The sequence below is a fragment of the Oreochromis niloticus genome, linkage group LG11 (assembly GCF_001858045.2).
Source record: "Oreochromis niloticus isolate F11D_XX linkage group LG11, O_niloticus_UMD_NMBU, whole genome shotgun sequence".
NCBI lineage: Eukaryota > Metazoa > Chordata > Actinopteri > Cichliformes > Cichlidae > Oreochromis > Oreochromis niloticus.
The window spans coordinates 33,803,152-33,821,510 of NC_031976.2; the positions used below are offsets into that span (position 1 = coordinate 33,803,152).

The following is an 18,359-nucleotide window of genomic DNA, read 5'->3' on the forward strand; positions in this document are numbered from 1 at the left end:
CAGTTATGAGAAGATGTATTAGTGTGTTCAAAATGCGTGGGCACCGATCTTCTGTGGTTTACAGGTTTTTAAAGGTTTCACTCTCTGTCTGTTCCTTTTGAAAAATAGCTGACATTTCACACAGCAGCAAGGCCAGTGGCTTTCACTCAGATATTCGAGATTATTTATATATAGATATCAGCATAAATACACACATGTAAGACAGAGTAGAGTTTGCATTTAAGGCACAAGCAAGATGTGGCACAGAGGGGTGGATCATTTGTGACAATTGTGCAGAGAAATTAATTTTATACAAAATAATAATAATAATCTAGCGGCGTTTTGCATTTCAGAGACTTGATCTGATAGCTTTCTGAAAAATAATAATTACTTCACGGTGTCACCGGTTGTTTACCATGTTGCTGCTGTAGTCAGGTCGTGTGCGTTGCTCACGCACGTGCAAATTACAAGGTCAAGTGTGGCACTACTGCATGGGAAAAAGCAGGTTATGGCACAACACCGGTGATTTTTCTCCCTTTTATCTTTGCAGATCTGTGGCAGTTCAAGGTTCTGTGGCTTATCTGGTCAGTGCCTTAGACAGCAATGACAAACAGCCTTTTTCCTGTCTCGGGCTGCCATGTGTCACTTCTTGTAAAAGTCCTCAGACAACCAGAAGAAAGCCTCAACGGCAGTTTGTGAGCGTTGAAGCAAAACTTCTCGGTATTACTCCTCGCCTTCATTATAACCACTCCTTATCAGCTTGCGGTTGTGAAAGTGGCACAAAAAAATGTTTGTGTACATACGATACCTTGTCAATATGTTTGGCAAAATTTCTCCACTCGTTCTAGTTTAGCAGGAATGATAAGAATCAGAGTGTGAAGATGTCAGCGTTGCTTCATACTGCCGGGTCACACAGATCCAGCAGTAAAGCTTAAACATCTGTTACAGCTTATTAGTGCCTAATGAAATCCTCTGAATGTGTTCCCAGTTCTTACAATAACCCTACCGTGATTTACAATAAACCTACGATCTGAGAAGACATTTAAATATACTCACCCTTCTTCTTTTAAGTTACAGGTTTAACCTTGTTATACTCAGATTTTTCCCCTCAGAGCTTAGTTTTGTTTTCATTACGACTAATCGAAACTAGTGCACGCGGCATTTACTGTACTGTAGTAGTGTTGTAATAGCAGGAAATCAGCGTGTAGTGTGCACAAACACTCAGGGTTTTCTCACCGTCTTTTACTTTTAAATCCCAGTGACGCTTCTGCATCACATCTCTTTTAATCGTCACTTTCAGGTCGTCAGGTCAAAGGGTTTCTTAGGACTGGCAGGATGACAAATTAAATCTTATCTCTCAGGTGGAGGTGGTGTTAGTTAAGCGTAAATCGGCGTCTGCACATTGGCGTGCCGTGCTCTCGCTCAGTGTCGGGTTCACAGACTCCGAAGGGCAGGTTGTCAGAAGAGAGCGGGAGCAGAAAGTTTGTCCTGTGACCCCGAGACACCAATTAGCGTGCACATCGGAGAGCACAGGTTGTGATTTTTGTTGTTGTTTTTGCTGTGCAGTCTGCACTCAAATTATATTAGGAATGCTTCATCACTTTGCTTTAAAATTGAATTACGCTCTCAATCATCATTGCTTTCAGTAAAATTAGAAAAAAAGTTCAGGGAAAGTAGCTGTCCCCAAACACACAACAGACACTTCTATACGTCTCCATAAGCTTTGCTGTGTCGGCTGTGTGTCGTGGTTGTTCTTTGAATTCCTCCAGCAAAAGATGCTGTTTATTAAACCCCCCCACCACCACCAACACCACCACCTCACTCGCTGAGTATTTGCTGGGAGTTTAGAGCTGGGCTGTGCCTCACTTTGCTGAGGCTGATATCTCAGGCTAAAACCATTAATCGTCTTTCTTTACCACCTCGATAATTATCGCTGTAGCAAAATAACAGCTCAGCAAACAGTGAAATTATACCTGTGGTAGGGAGCAGAGTAAATACCTGTTTAGCTGCCAGCAAATGTATTTATTAGACTGTCGCCAGTAAATAAGAGGCCTGTCTCGTTTTTTAATGTGTGGCTCTTTGGGGATTCCATCCCTCCACACTCCCCGCCATGCCTCCTCTGTATGAAATAGCTCTGTTATGATTGCTAATAGAGGAGAAAGATAACAATGATTCCCTCTTTTTTTTCCTTTTTTCTTTTTGGTGGCGTGTTACAACTAGTTTGGAATAAGAAAACGCTGGTGAGTTAATAATGACTGCTGCATTCCAGGGCTCAAAAATGTAAGAAAGCCCCCCCCCTGTCAGTTACAGACATACCACCCTGGGTGCATGCTTTTAGTGTGTGTGATTCAGGAGTTACAGCTCATTTTGTCATTATCTGGAAAGTTCCCTATAAGAAAGAAAGGGGGGGGGGTATGTTGTCCCAGCATGTTGGACTGCATTTATTTTGGCATATGCTTTGCATACTGTTGATCCAGATTCCTTGGCTTAGTGATAAAAGCATCATATTGTTTTTGGGTCCCCACAATCAGCCCCGTTCGCTGAATGGCTTGGCGTGTCCTCCCTGGGACATAAAAAAAAATATCCAAAGTCCGTCACATTGATTTTGTCACGCTTTTATGAAATGACATCCCTCTTATGTTAGATTTTTTTTTGAGTTGGGGGGGGTTGTTCTTGTTATTTATTGTGCTTCATGCTCCTGTATCAAATATAAATTACAGACGCAAACACATTCGAGTTTTCATGATTCAAATCATATTATTACCGGTCTCATCGTATGTTTTTTTTTCTTAAGAGGGAAAAAAAACTCATTGTCTTTCATTCCGATGCTTGTCTTCATCCGATCTGTGTAGGTTTTTCTGAATCCTTTGTTCAGAGGGAGGAAAAAAAAACAGCGATTTAGAGGAAAGCGCATCCCGCTAAGATCAGGTTGTTAATACCCACCCACATACCCCAATGAAACAATTTCAACAGATACTGTACTCTCTCTGTCTTACACACACACACACACACACACACACACACACACACACACACACACATTTGTCTTATCAACTGTTTTGTTCGTTAGTGGATGGATGATGCATCCTTTGACAAGGGATTAAATATGCAAAGAAAAATATGTAGATAAAGAAACATCTTTAAGTCTGTGCTTCTTATTCAATACTTCTGCCTAAGCCTGAATATTAAGAGCAGTTTCCTTACATGCTTGTGTGCCATCTTTTTTCCCTTCAACTCACTGCAGCCTCACTTCTTGCACACTGAGGCGAGTAACACCATCCCGTCACCTGCCCTCATTTCCTTAACACTCCCCACAAGGCCAGGGGAACTGTGCCCTTCACCGCCTCTCACCCACTTCAGGAAAAACCCAGCGGGTCATGACAACCTTTCTCACCCCTTCAGCATGCCCTCTCTCACAAAGCCGTCTTCAGTATGTCTTTCTGCGTCTCACACACTAACACCCGTGTCTCTCTAACTCTATTAATTGTTTATTTTTTGCCGTCCACGAGGCAGAAATTAGAGTTTAATTATTTGGTCATGTGACAACCGGCGTCCAGCGCGCAGTGACAGAAAAGTAATTTCTCCAAACAGGGCTCTGCCTCTGATGCCTGTTGATTGTTCTATGACTAATTGGTTTTATAATTCGATAAAGGCGCAGAGACACAAGAGAGGGAGGGGGGTGATAAACAAGGCGGTGAAGGGTCCTCTGGGCGCGCCTGGGCGGGGATGTTGGCTTTGAATCGTTAGCGCAGATTCCCGTGAGGAGGCCTGACACGGGCTTGAACCGACACTGCGCTGCTCGGCGGTCATTACAGCCGATGTTATCCTGATGGCGGGGGTCACGGGTTCGGGCAAAAGGCACAAACTTCCAGGGCAGAGGGGCCTTGTTATAAACGGCGCGGAAACACGCTCGCCACCACTGAGCGGATGTACATGTGTCTGTCTGTGTGGCGTGCATCTGTGTGGGAGCTGCACAGTATACAGTGTACACCACACGCCATTGGGGTGGCTGCTGGGTGTGGAGAGTTTTAACCTGAAAACAAGAGATGGGAGTGCAGCGGTCGATCTGTCTGTGTATCAGAAATGGGGAGGGAGGAAATCCTCGTGGCGTCTGCCGTCTGCAGCGACGTCGAGACCCTCTGAGGGGAACTGGCGTTAGGCCTTCCTGTCAGCAGGCCTGAGGTGGAGACCACTTGCTCTGCTTCTATTTCTGTCGACTTCATGTGATTATAAAACAATTAAGTACTTAGGAGCCGACTCTCAGTTCATTACATCCCCCTTGTTCTTTCTTTCTCTCTTTTCTGCCTCCTCCCACACCAAAGCGCGGACATATGAGAAATGTAGAAATCACCTTCTCCTGCCGCTAATTGAAAGCCACACTCCTTGTATGAGAAGCTAATTTAAAACACGGAACTAATTCGAGCTGAAGGATATCTTCACGGCGGAGTAGTTTGTCTTTTTGTGGTCACCTCGTAGCAACCGTGTAAGCAGCTCTTTACGTCTTGCATGTAAATATTAATAAACCACCTCAAAGCTGAGCTCTGTACAGAGCTGAATGCGAGCAGTTTGTGCGCAACAGGAAAACGCAAGCAGTACCTGTGACAGCGAACACACACACACACACACACACACCAAGGGTGAAACCGGTCACTCTTAAAAAAACATTTCTGAGAAAACAATGAGCACCTCTGAGACAGCATCGAACCAAATGATGACACATTGCGCTTGTATTGTTGAGAAAGTGTAATATTCTGGGTTGGGTTAGTGGAGTCTGTAGCGCCTTTTGAAACTTATTTGCCCACACACTGTCAAAGAAATGTCAGTGGCACTAAACAAGTCAAACGCCTCCCTTTTTCCTGAATTCATTCATGATAGAAAAATCAATTCTGCACCAAGTGCTGTGCTCTTGTTTAGAAAAGAGGTTCGCTTTATTTTTGTGGCTTCGTTTTTTTTTTGCTACTCATTTAACTGCTTCTTGGTTTTGCACGGCATCTACTGTACAACACCCTTGTTTTCATTTTTTCTCTGCACATGACATATTTTTGAGGTTCGTCTGCGCACCCACACTGATGCAGGCGTGTTTTGACACGTTTCCTCGACAGATTATTAAATCCTCTTCAGCCTCTAATAATACTATTATGTTTATGTGTGTGTGTTTTTTTTGTTGCGCGAGACACTTGCAGAAAGAGCTCAAAGTCGAACCAGTGACAGCGCTAACCCCCATGCTGTGTCTGTGTGTTTGCTCAGACTGGATCCGCAGACTAATTTGTATTAGTAACCAAATAATCGCATTAATTCCCATTAGAAGCATCACAAGTGGTGAGCATGAAGACATCACAACACCTACGTAGAGTAAGTGATGGCGGCGCCGCTTCGCTTGATACACTAAATAAAGACGCCTCTCGATGCTGAGCCAACAATAATATATTTTCTTATTCATTTTCAGCCTTTTCTCCCCCTTTTGTGTGCCGATTATTAGTGTCCTTTTAAATGAAAGACACGTAATACTTCATTTCTTCAGGGACGTGTGGTTTAAAAAGCAGCGGGCCAGATATGATACCACTGATAAGTGTGTTATGGGAAAAAACACACGCAGTACCTGTGATAATGCACACACTGAGGGTGAAATATATTTAAATATTATTTAAATATGAGGTGTCTCTTTAGCATCCAGTCTGTCATGTCATTTTTCATGATTTCTTTACAAATGTAGCCATCAGGCACAAAATCCTGCCTGAACAATTACACTTGTGTACATGCATCTCCCCAACACAAAGCCACACAAGGCTTGTAAAAACCCACCTTGAACAGAGCTAAATCTGCATTCAGCACATGATTATAACACCGCACAGCTAGTATTTTTAAAACGGCTTTCTGTGTTTCAAAACCCATTTTTCCCTCTTTTCTGTGTGATACAAAACGGTATATGTTAATTGATAATCAGCAGTGTTGATTCAGTGGTGCATTCAGTGCAAATCTGTGCCCTTCTGGATGTCAGAGGGTTTTCACAGCCACGTCGGTGCCAACCTAGCTGGCAGTGCCGGCACCTGTTGGCGGTGCCAAGGCCTGGCAGGGGTTATCGATGCTCTCTGATGGTGCCCGACAATCACAGTGGAAATGACTGCGGCTGCTTGCGTCATGCCAGATAGAAAAGAGCATTTGCCGACAATGGCTCGCTTTCACCATCGCTCCTGTTTTCCGGATGCTGCTAACGACGGCCAAGGAAGAAAAAAACTGGTTAAAAAAAAGAAAGAGAGAGGAACGGGAGCCGCTGCCGTGAACATCATGTAAAACATGTCAAACGTGGAAAACATGTCAACGTGCAGAACGTTGAGTAGCAATGCTGTGCAAGCTGAGGTGATGCAAAGCAATCTGCTGAAGAGAAGGTGTGGGTGTAGGGGGGCTCCAGCCTGTCAGATTCATGTTAGTACATATCACAGAGAACCTGAAAAGGAGGTGCATGCATGCACACACACGATATTCATGATTATTATTATTTCTATTCATGAAAAATAAAGTAAAATGTTCTTTACTTTCATGTATCTATGATGTGGTAAACTTACAAATAATCCATTTGTGACTTTTATGTCTTAAAGGGCTTGGTGGAAGTCTTGTTGCTGAATAATATGAATCTCTGAAGATGTATAAATAGTATTTACTCCACAATTTGGGTCCTTTAACCACACTGTACACCACAGCTGGTTTTAGTGCAAGTGTTGGCAGCTCACTGAAAACCAGAGAATGGTTGAGATAAGAATTGATTGCTGAATCTTTGAGTGACAGCCTCTGCACGTGAATTCAAACATGCTGGGGTCGCATATCAGCGTTTTCAACAACTCTTCTACTTCCTGTTAAAAAAACCACACAAGACGTGGGACCCTTTTAAAATGCAACCGCCTCCTCAAAACTTACACCTCACACTAACTAGGTGTCAATATTGCAAGACGTTCCATCTCAGGTCCGAAAGGTGAGTTTCATGTTGAATTTTTTTTTTTTTTGTTAAAAGCCTCTTTGATGGCCTCCTGCTATGAATTTCTAATGCAGTCTTTTTGGACACAAATGTATTTTAAAATGAACAAACTTTTGACCCCATGGTGGTGGGTGGAACAATGATTTAGTTTCACAACTAGGGGGGTGAATGAGAGGTGTAACTGTGATGCATCACTTCTTCCGTGATTGGTTTTTTTGATCGGTTCCAGGGTTGGCTTTATTTTAAAGACCTCCAGTTCTTTCCCTGCCTAAAAGAAGCACTTTATGTAAATTTAGAACGATTTTCTTTGTCGAGCTTCTCCGACTGCCGTCACTGGCTAAGCTGAGATGCTTACAACTGCCGGGATGCATTGTTTATGAAACAGCAGCTTTGTGTGAGACGGTTTGCCGTCTTTTTTTTTTTTGCGCGGATGAGCTTTATCAACTCTGCAAAGACATAAGTCAGCATGTAGTGTTATGTAGCACTTCATGCACACCTGACCTCCACAATCGGCAAGATTCAGGTTCTGTCGATGTGATAGGTACACACACTTCCTGTTTTCTGTTGGTTTCCTGTTTTTGTTCTTGCACAGCCTGGACAGACGTGTTTCTTCGTTTCTCTTTGATGTACACACTGGCCTGATGACAAAGCCACACCTTATGTTAAGTGTGAAGAAGAGCACGCTTTTTATGAAACAAGTGTCCCCATATTTTCACTTAATGTGTAAAATCTATTTCCCCATGTACTCTCAACGCTGAACTTTGCCTCACACACTCCCCCATCTGGCTCTTTCTAGGATCTAAAGATGGAGAGTCAGATACAGCCTCACACCATGTGTGGGTGTGTCCATCATTAAAATGACCTTTTTCTCATGAAGTCAGAGTGAAGATCTTATTATTGGGTCACCTTAATGGTTCGGTAAAAACACCAGATCAGGCCTTTATTGACAATACCAACAGATTAACTTGTGTGATGTTTTGGCAGTTCGGCCAGCAGGGACTGGTTTAAGAAATAATTACAAAATAATGACAATAGCTTAACATCAGCCTGTTCAGGGTTTCTGTTGACAATATCAACAGAGATTAGCTCATCTAATATTTTGGTCTAACTTGCAGTGGAGGTAAAGTTTTAGCACATATGGGAAGACTGCTGAAAGCTAAATGTTGAGAGAGGGAAATGAGAGATGTGGCAATGAAGACTGATTTTAAAAAAAAGTGTATTACTTGTACTATTTCAATAATAGCCCTGAGAAATCGCTAAAGCTTAATATTCAAGTTGATAAACAACCAACATACATATTTATACAAAAATATGAGTCTAAATTGTATATTATTGCTGTAAGGGTGGAAAATGTAAATAAATATATTAATATGTAGTCACTTTTTCATTTGAAATAAAGCTATTATCTGCTTTTTAGACTTATATGTGTAATTTCTTATATTACTTTGTAGCGTATGTAATTTTATATTTTTATTTAGTCTTTATTTAACTAGGAAAATATGACTCTTGAGATTAAAAATATCCTTTGGAAATGTGTGTTTGCCAAGATAAACATCAGCACCATCAACTGTGATCAGTAATCCACACATGGAATAGGAAAATGCACAAAATAGGTACTTATGTGTATGAGACAAAGCAAAATGGTTAATGTTTAAGCTCAGACCTAAAGCAGGGTCAGTAATGCTCAGCTATCACATTTGCATCCTGAGGTCATTTATAGTGGCCTTAAATATATTTAGTGTATGGTTTGGATCAAACTCCAAACAATATTTCTACTCTGCAAAAAATGTATTTTTATTCCTAGTTATGAGATTATTTTGGAGTTTTAAATAAACGGTTTTTGTTTTTTGCAAACACAGCATTTTTTAAATTTTTTCTTACTTTTACTTTTTGATTTCAGTTTGTCTCAAAGGGGCAGCCACCTTACTTATTTTGCTATTCTGACTACATCTGAATGTAGATTGTTTTGTCAAACAAAAACTGTACATTTGGCCCAAAGTAAAGTCTTGAAATAAATAAATAAACAAATAAATAAAACACATCATAAATTAAGGTATCGCGCGCGCGCGTGTGTGTGTGTGAGCATCTGTGTGTTACTCGGTAATAAATGCAGGACCGCCTCACTCTAATCAAGCTGATTAAAAATTCCTGCGCGCACAGCCGGAAATCGCACCACCGTTCCTCCCCATTGTGTGTGTATTAGTGAGTGTGTGTGAATGCATGTGTGTTTATGTGTGTGTGTGTGTGTGTGTGTGTGTGGTTTCGCTCCCGGTCCACTTTCTCCACTTTGTCTCCGCCAGGACTTTTCCTGCCTGAGATGCGGAGGAATCATCTGTTTTTATTCTAATAGAGAAAGCTGCTGGTGTTGGTGGTGTGTGAGGGGATTATTCCTCTTATTTTCTCTTATTCTCACACACTTTACACCCCATCTCCTGCTCTCTCTCTCTCGCACACACACACATCCCCATCCTTTCTTCTATTTTTTTACCCTATTTTTTTTTACCCCCTCTTACCACGCCATTTGAAATGAGGAGGAGAGAAGGAAAGCAGAGGCAGCGGCAGCACCAGCAGCGAGGAGAGGAGAGGGGGGAGTGATGAGTCAATACAACTAATAATTTAATGGGGACAGAGAGGGAGAGACGGAGTGAGAGGGGGAGAGACAGAGAGGGAGATAGAGAGAAAGAGGAGCTCCGTCCGGACGCCAATCCCCAGCCAACAGGACACCTCCTACTATTACTATCAAGGCAGCTCTCTTATGCATCCACAGCGAGCCTTATTCATCCTCGGCATCGGAAAGTAAACCGCACTTTTTGACCCCCCTCTCCTTGTTTTATTTTGCGAACCTGTTTCGACTGTCCGCATATCGTCTCCACATCGCCTCCATGGCAAGCTCACACAGTCGCTTCTTAGTATTTTTGCTCTCTCTCAGTCTGCCGGCAGTCAAATCTAGCTAAGCCGACGCTGAGCTATTTTTTCCCGTAGTCCCTCCGTGAACACACACAGCGAGGGTTTGTTAGGTCTCGGCGGCGGTTGTTGTTGTTACAACTGTGTCCGAGGTGCTTGTGGTTCGTGCTGGCCGTACTGTGCGGCTGCCTGCTCGCCGTTTTGGATGTTGTGCTGCGAACTAAAGCCGAAGTCGCCTTCACTTGTAAGCGTTGCTAAATGTCGCCGGTTTTAACGCTTTCCGTTGCCGTCTTTTTTCCTCCACTTGGACGGAATTGGCTGTAACGTCAGGGCTGCACACTCCTGTCTCTCTCCGCTCCTGCCGCACACGCACAACCGCTTACCAATGTTCGCCTATCACGGTCCATCGCGACCTCGTCCTCCCTTGCACAGACCCGGGTTGTTGTTGTTTTTTCTCACCGCCTGCCAGTCCTCCGCCAAGAAGAGCAGGAGAAAGCATCTTTTTAAACACTGATTTTGGGAACCCCTCGCTGTCATGCACACGTAGAGAGATAACAAGAGAGGAACCGGGAGTTGTTTTTGGGGAGGGGGGGTTTCTTTCTTTTTCTTTTTTTTTCTTCTATCTTTTCTACCCTGGCCAAACTTGAAGAAGAAGCGTTTTCCAGCCGGTGTTATATGCTCTCCAGTGCTGAAGTGCTGCGGTTCAGGTTGGTTTGAAGTTTTTTTTTCTTTTCTATTTCTTTTCTTTCTTTCTTTCTTTTTTAACTCAACTTGTCCTCTCTTAACTCCCACCCCCCTTTGAGCAGGGGCGTCCAGGATTTTTGTAAATGGGGTGGCCCAGAACAAAGCAGGGGGGGGGGCTGTAGAAAGCAGTGTTTGATGAATTGATTGTGACTTGTTTTGTATTAAGTAACTCTTTTACAAAGTGGTTAAACTCTTTATTTAAGTGAAAGTCTACAAGTACAAAAACTTTAGCAGCACTTTTAGGTACCTACAGTTAAAGTATTGATGATGCAGAAACATATACATCATGTTATCATTATATTTGCTGATTCAATAATGTATATAGCACTTTATTTTGCATCAAAAGACTAATTTAATTATTTTCTATATTGCTGGGTAGCTTTATTTATAATATTACAATTTTTTTATTGGATTAAAAAAAACTGAACAATAATAAGTGGCAAAAACTTCAAAGGTATCCTTAAAACTGTGCTTTAGTAAAGTAACTGAATAAATGCACTTGGTTACATCCCACAACTCACCCTGTCCATATTTCATCCAGTCTTGCTGGGCATTGTGAGATCAAAGATACTCGAGTCCAGCTGTATTTGGTGTGAGTGCGAGGGGCTGTCTCTCTGGAGACACCTCTGCCCTTTAGGGGTGATGTGCCCATTTGAACTATCGCTCTGGTTTTTGTGTTTTAAGGTCATATAAAAATCCTGACCTGGATCCAGACTGTATCCGGGTCTGGATTCCTTTGGCTCCCCCTCTGTGGGGAATTAGTTGCTTCATTGGATGTTATGAATCGAGGAGTTCATGATCTTTTGAGTGGGGGTGGATGATTTTGCCCTTTTCACTCTTTGACAACAGCATTCCAGTTCAGTCCACCGGCACCCACTAACCACCACGAATAATTATTTTTCTGTCGTGTCCTAATATTATTCATATTATTATTATTATCATTGATCAGATTTTCGAAGTTTGCCCGAGCACTTCAAATGATGTAGGAAGCTGTGTGTGTGTTTGTGTGTGTAAGCACACCTGTGGGTAAAGCAGCCATCCTCCATCTTTCCTTTTTGTCTCTTCCTCCCTTTTCTTTCCCACTTTAGATGACTACCCTCATGAGTCAGCTACTGCCTGTTTTGGAGTTTCCTCAAGCTGCTTTCTCCCCCCCACATCCTAAAGTTGTAAACTCATTGCTCGCCACGGGTGTTTTGCTGCACTTGCAGAATCTAAAAATAAAGTTCACACCTGTAAAAGCTTGTAACTGATTTTGTTTGTCTGCCACAACAAAATGACGGTGCGGCCTTTCGCCTTCTTTCTTTTTTTCTCCAAGCTGCGTCACGAATGGTAAGCCACACAAAGTGACTCACAAACTGAATTACGTTAGTTTCCCTTCCGTGCGTGCTCCGCAGCACAACCTTGTTCCTTGAACTGTACTGTATTTATTCAAGTGGAATCTCCCAGCAAATTAATGTATTTGCTCTAAAACCTCGGCCTGTTTGCCTCCGCTCGCATGGGAATTTCTAGCGGGACACCCATACATAATACATGCGTTAAAAAATGGGAACATTACAGCAGCAAGATGACATCACCGTGGCCCGAGTCATCATAACCGAGGCGAATTGACAGTTACTGCCGTAATGGGTCCGTTTTCAGAGGTCTCAATTACTTAAAGGACTTTTTTTTGCTCTATAAAAATGTCCCTTCACATCTTCACATGTCAGTGATATCAACACAAAAGATTTCGCGTTCATTGCTTCTTCGTATCACATGGCAGCTCCTCATTCTCCTGCTTCTTTTATGCCACACGCATATCTCCCCTGGCAGCTGATTATATGCTGTTTCTGCCTCCCCCAGGTGATAGTGAGCTGAGGTGCTGAGAATGATGGAACATCTCAGCGAGACGTGTTTGGGCAAGGAGAACTCAGAGCTGGTCAACAGCATGGCAGAGGCCAAGGCCCCGCCGGCCAAGCTGCCCCGGCTGGAGCAGAACGGCAGCCCCCTGGGCCGGGCCAGGCTGGGCAGCACCGGGACCAAACTCGGAGGCGTCCCGTACAAACCCACCAGCCACCTGCTGAAGACCTGCCATAAGAAAGGTAAGAAAGACAGAAACGGATCAAAAGGAATTTATTGGGAATAATTGTAAACATTTATAGTTCCTAGTATCTCGGATTGGTTTATTCTTTTTTTTTGGAGTATTTATTGGAAAAATAATCAATATGAAGACTTCCCTCTGGGTTCTGGGAAATGGTGTGCTGCTTTGTGGGTTAATAACACAGGTGAAAATTAATTACAAATCAAATGATCAAGCACATATCCCAAATATGTGCGTCTAAAATTAGAATAGTTTCTGCTTTTATTTGTTTTATATGACAGAAAACTGAATATTTCAGGGGGTTTAAGTGTTGGTAGAAAAAACAAATGATCTGAAAATGTTTTCACTGCTTTTTTCTTTTAAGAAAAAAAACTTTTTGTTATTTTACAGACAAAATTATTCTAAATTCAAAATAACCATTTACTTTCAGGCCTTATTTTTTGACATCTTGTATAGTTGTCATTTATACACAACAAGATAATCTATGAAGGTGTTAACGGTTAGTCGCAGTGCCAGCCTGTATCAACCGCATGCGATACAAATAAAGTATACGCAGCTCTGTGTGTATTTGTAATGACTGAGAGGAAACATAACCAATGTAAAAAGAGGAAAGTAATTTAAATGCAGTTTAAATAGGCCCCCTCCCACACACACACACACAGCACCTTCCACCCACCACCACCCCTGCATGCTCTCCAAAACTCTTAAACCTTTTTACAATGCTTCTTTAGTCATCTCAGCGCGCACACACACACACACACACACACACACACACACTCCCACTTATTTGCCCAGACAATAGCTAATAGAAGAGCACTGTGAGAATTATTCCTGTGCCGTGCTGCATAGCGCTGTGTCACTGCTGCTCTCTCCAACCCCGGCACTCCTGCTCTGACATTTGTTTATTAAGGGAAAGTTTCAGTCCTTTAAGAGCCATTGCTGCTTAAAGGGAGCCTTTACTTTGAGATTATGACATAGCTTTTTAATATAACCAGTGTCATCTTGTGAAAAACACGCCGGGCAAAGCCATCCAATATGTGAACCTTCATTTTATGATTATGTTTCTTTATTTTTTTTTTTGAGTTTGAAATCCTGCAGGTTTGGAGTTGTAATAGCACTTGGCTGCGAGAGCTCAAATGTTTGTTTGTTTGGCTGGTTTGGTTTTCTTTGGCCAAGAGGGACTAAGGAAGTCTTGGAATGTAGCTGCGCGAGTGTCCTCGGATGGGCCATTTCTCTTATTCGCTGCTTTTTATCTACGTGTTGCACGCCAGCTGAGAGAGCCTAATTTCTCACCTTCATCATCTCTGCTTCTCTTGGCCTCCTACAACGTTTGCTCCTCCAAGCATCCTCTTTGCTCTCCCCTCCTCTTCCTTTTCCTCTCATCCTTTTTTTTTCGTCAAATTTTAGAAAAGAGCGAAACAGCCGAGAGAGGCGGCTGGTCAGCCACGGAGGCTTCGCAGAGGGCCCACAGTGGGCATTGTGTCCGAGCCCGAAACACTATTTACCGCAGCCCTCTCTGGGCTCCCTGGAAACAAAGCCAGTATTGATCCCCCAAATGAACCTGCACAGCAGTCTTTATTGTTAGATCTTTATCTATTAAAATCAGGGGAGGAGAAAAGCAGCTCTTTCAGCACATTCTTTTGCATCTGTTGGCTTATTGATTGTTTTGCCAGAGCTGTGTGCATCTTCTGGAATGCTTGGGATTGGAAAATATGGGAATGTATATCATGTCTATCTGCACTTACAGCGTATGTAAAGAAACGTACCCAGGTGGCAGCAGGTAGAGCAGAGACCTACTGAAAAAGTGGGGAAACAGGGCAACATTTACAAAGTACAGTAAGCGAAAGATTACCTCCAATCAGCACTTTGACATAATTTTGACTTTCTGTTTTTATTCAGACTAAAACTTCAAAAGGCCAAGCCGCCCCTGTGCCCTCAAAGTCTAAATTTCACGGCTGTTATTTTAGCCAAAATGGCATATTGGATGATATTTGCACAGTTGGTCCCTTGAACATTTGACAGTCTTTGGACAAGGATTGTTCATTCCACCTAACAGCAGAGCCACTGTTGACACAGACTCGTAAACCTCAGGGCGCAGAGGTGGCTCGGGATTTGAAGCGCTGCATCATGGGAAGATGATTTTGGGTTGGCAGTCAGGGGGAAAAAGGCTAATGTGATCCCAGCACCTTGACAGTGAATAAACAGTGTATTGTGCCAAAAAGAGAGACGAGACTTTCTGTTTTTTGCAGCATGTTTGTTCACACGCGCTTAAGGTTATCATTCTGTCTAATATACAGTATATTTTTGCTTGTCACAAGCAATACCAATCAGTGCAGGCCATAGTGCAACACCTCTGCAATATTATGTCATCATCTTAAAGCTTTAGGCAACATGAAGGAATGCTACAACATTTAAAAATGAATCTTAAAATGGGAATTTGGAGCAAAAAGCATCAGGGGGGGAGATGATGGAAATGGAGAAAAAAAAGAAAGAAAAAAGAGGGCAATTTCTTAAAAGACGAAACAAATTCTGTGTCTAAAATTATGCACCCAAGTAATATTTGATCCCTCAAGCTGATCATAGAGTTTGGCAATGGGACAAAAAGGTGAAGGTGTTGAAGGAAATTGCCCTATAAAAAATGAAATATGCCTTTGTGGTCCAAACTTGTGTTCAGAGCTTAAACCTGGATGTTCACTTCTAATCCCTCGACAGTCAACCTCAGTGTAACTTAATCATCTGCCCTAAATTTTAATCCCATTCCTCTGCAAACAGCGGACTGAAGGTCAGAGTTTTACATGTGAAGAAATGGCTTGTGTCTCTTTGTCTGCAGGCAACATGCTGCCTGTGTTCTGTGTGGTCGAGCACTACGAGAATCCCATGGATTTTGACAGCAAGGAGGAGCACGCTGAATTTGTCCTGGTGCGCAAGGACATGCTCTTCAACCAGCTCATCGAGATGGCCCTGCTGTCACTGGGCTACTCCCACAGCTCAGCAGCCCAGGCCAAAGGTAACCCCTCACCCACTCCCATCATTGTCATCTCTTTCTTCTCTGATCTGACGCTCTTCTTTTATGCTTATCAGCGTCTTTTCTACAGCATTTTCTGACATGCTGGTGCTTGTGCACACACACTCACTCAAACCTACACACACACATACACTCTGTGACCATAATAGCCTACCGCCAGCAGATCTGAAGCCACAGTAACACAACCTGACACTGATCCCAGAAAGGAGATGCTCAAGTCTCCCAGGGGTCATACGCTACATATTCCCACACAGAGGTATCCTCGCACTCTCACAGAGGCTAGCTGCACAGGTTTACCCACTAAAATGTTTACATGCACATTCACTTGAGCGCTCATATTGTATATATTTATATGCATATACCCTCGGTGACAGTGGGTGGGAGGGGCAGGTGGAGGAAAGGGTCTGCTAATTGCACTTGAGCACACGTAGGCTGAGTGCGGCTGTTTCAAGGTGCCTCGATGCATGCTTTTTTATTATAGGCTGTCCATCACGCTGCACATACATACACATCCTAGGCCACCTTTCTCATGAGCAGTCTTCCATCTCTCTTTCTGCTGTGCGGGCTGCCACTGTTTTAAAAGCACTCTCAGGAAAAATCCTGCGTGGTTGTTGCGATTTCAGTGAAAATTAAGGAAATAAAGAGCATTTATGGCACCGGAATGCTTCTGGGGGTATCTACGCGTGGCTTCGTTCCTACCGTGCATGTTTACGGCTTTAAAATAAACAGCGAAAGCGGGCTTCGTGCTGATTTATTTGCTTCTGTGTCCATTGTTGTGCTTTTGTTTCCAAATCTGTGATTTTTTTTCATGCATTTCCACATTTTGCCCATATTTATGTGTGCCTGCATGTGTTTTGCATCATCCAGGTATGATTCAGGTGGGGAAGTGGAACCCCGTCCCACTGTCATATGTGACAGACGCACCAGACGCCACAGTGGCAGACATGCTGCAGGACGTCTACCACGTGGTCACACTTAAGATCCAGCTGCACAGGTAAGCAACCAATCCACAAGTTCGGGCACATGTGTACTGGAATATTTACAGTTGCACCAGCCCAGAATGTGTGCACATGTTCATACATATTCTTACCTGAGTGCTAACCACAAAACTGTGTTTGAAGAGAACAGTTAGTCATGATCACATTAGCATTTTCCCCCCTCTGATCTGTTGCGCTCTTTATCCATCTAGATAATTTCGATGTGAGTTTCAGCGTTTTGAAGATATATTGGTTGTAGAAATGTCTGCCTTCTCATTGCTATAATGGAAATAAATGACACATATCTTGTGGTGCAAAAATGCCAAGAAAATACATAATTAAACAAAACTCAGCAGCAATATGTATTTCCAGAAACCATAACCTGGTTGCTCAAAACAGTCCACCAACCTAGCTGCGAGTAGTTTCGTGTAGGAACTATTTTGTTTTTGCTGTCTCCATCCGCCATGCAAAAGATTGGTGCAGCTAGCAAACAGTACAGCTCAGGCACAGGAGACACCGTCAGTGTTTATCACACTGTTTATTACACGTGCTAGTGGTGTTTTTGTCACTAGCATAAGCCTCTTGTGTCCCTTTTAAAGAGTGACACAGTGAACTGCTGTAGTTAAAAGTTTTTTGGGGGGGTTTCTGGAAAGAGAGATGGTCAGCTTTTCAAATGTGTCACAAGTCCTTCAAGTAAGCAACTTGGCAGCCATCTTGAAACACATGCAGGCACTTCTTTGGGTGGTTACTTTGAAGCATTTTTGTAAATAAGCGTGATTTTCAATGCCCACCAAGACTTGTTTAAAATCACTGTTTTTTTTTAAAGTTTCCTGACTTTGCCTTAAATAAGGCTTTGAAAAAGCTTTGTCTTTACCTTAAAAGCTCTCCTACTACCAGCTTCTTGGCTGTTGTGGACATCAGCTGACATCTCCCAAACTGGACAGTTCACACCAAAATCAGTTAGATAAATACCACAGCAGGCCAAATTAAAAATACATAAATTAGACTTTTTTTTAATGAATTCTCTCTTGAAAGTTTGTAGAGATAAACCACCTAATCTCTGCTTCTAGCAATAACACATATAGCATGTGCCAGTTTATGTGTTTAATACCGAGAATAACCTTATTACTCAGACTGGCCGTTGCCAGGAAGTGGGAAAAACCCATTCAAAACCCCAAAAAAACCACTGATTAATTGATCAGAACATGGATTACGGAGAATTGTAACTCTTCCTAACAATCTAGCTTATCCATATCTGAGAAGTGATTCTCTGAAATTAACCGCTGAGTGATTTTTAACATTTTGCAGTGGAAACATAAAATATGATAAGTAAATAACCGTTTTTAAACCAAGCTCTGCTTCAGCTCCAAAAAAACAAATAAACGAATGTGGTCGGTGACTGCGTGGCTAAAAATGACTCACCTGAAATAGTTCCATAAATAAACCTGGCTGCAGCGGATATTTTAGGCAAAATATATTTCTTTTGAGTCTACATTGCGAATGATGAAGATGAAACCTTTCCTATACTGAATACTGCTAGCTTTCTCCTGTCATTGCTCACCATATTGTATGCTAAATTATTCTCTGTAGGTGTGAGGCTTTGTCATATTTATACACACGGCAAGAGCATACAAGCATTTATAGACATGGACACAAACAGGCTCATATGCACTCATGGACACA

The 18,359-nt window shown here is 42.5% G+C and overlaps 1 protein-coding gene across 8 annotated transcripts in view; it reads left to right on the forward strand.

Moving 5' to 3' along the window:
• The window catches only part of satb1b (SATB homeobox 1b), a 104,758-nt gene that overhangs the window by 47,760 nt on the left and 38,639 nt on the right, over nucleotides 1-18,359 (forward strand). For 7 of the 8 annotated variants that reach the window (XM_013268416.3, XM_025911226.1, XM_025911227.1 and 4 more), the window contains exons 2-4: nucleotides 12,437-12,675; nucleotides 15,505-15,681; nucleotides 16,567-16,693. In XM_013268416.3, the coding sequence (XP_013123870.1) occupies nucleotides 12,462-12,675; nucleotides 15,505-15,681; nucleotides 16,567-16,693 (518 nt within the window). In that variant the 5' untranslated portion in view covers nucleotides 12,437-12,461. Of the gene's footprint in view, nucleotides 1-9,325; nucleotides 10,561-12,436; nucleotides 12,676-15,504; nucleotides 15,682-16,566; nucleotides 16,694-18,359 lie in introns of those variants that run through there. The other variant, XM_013268415.3, reaches the window with a different exon arrangement.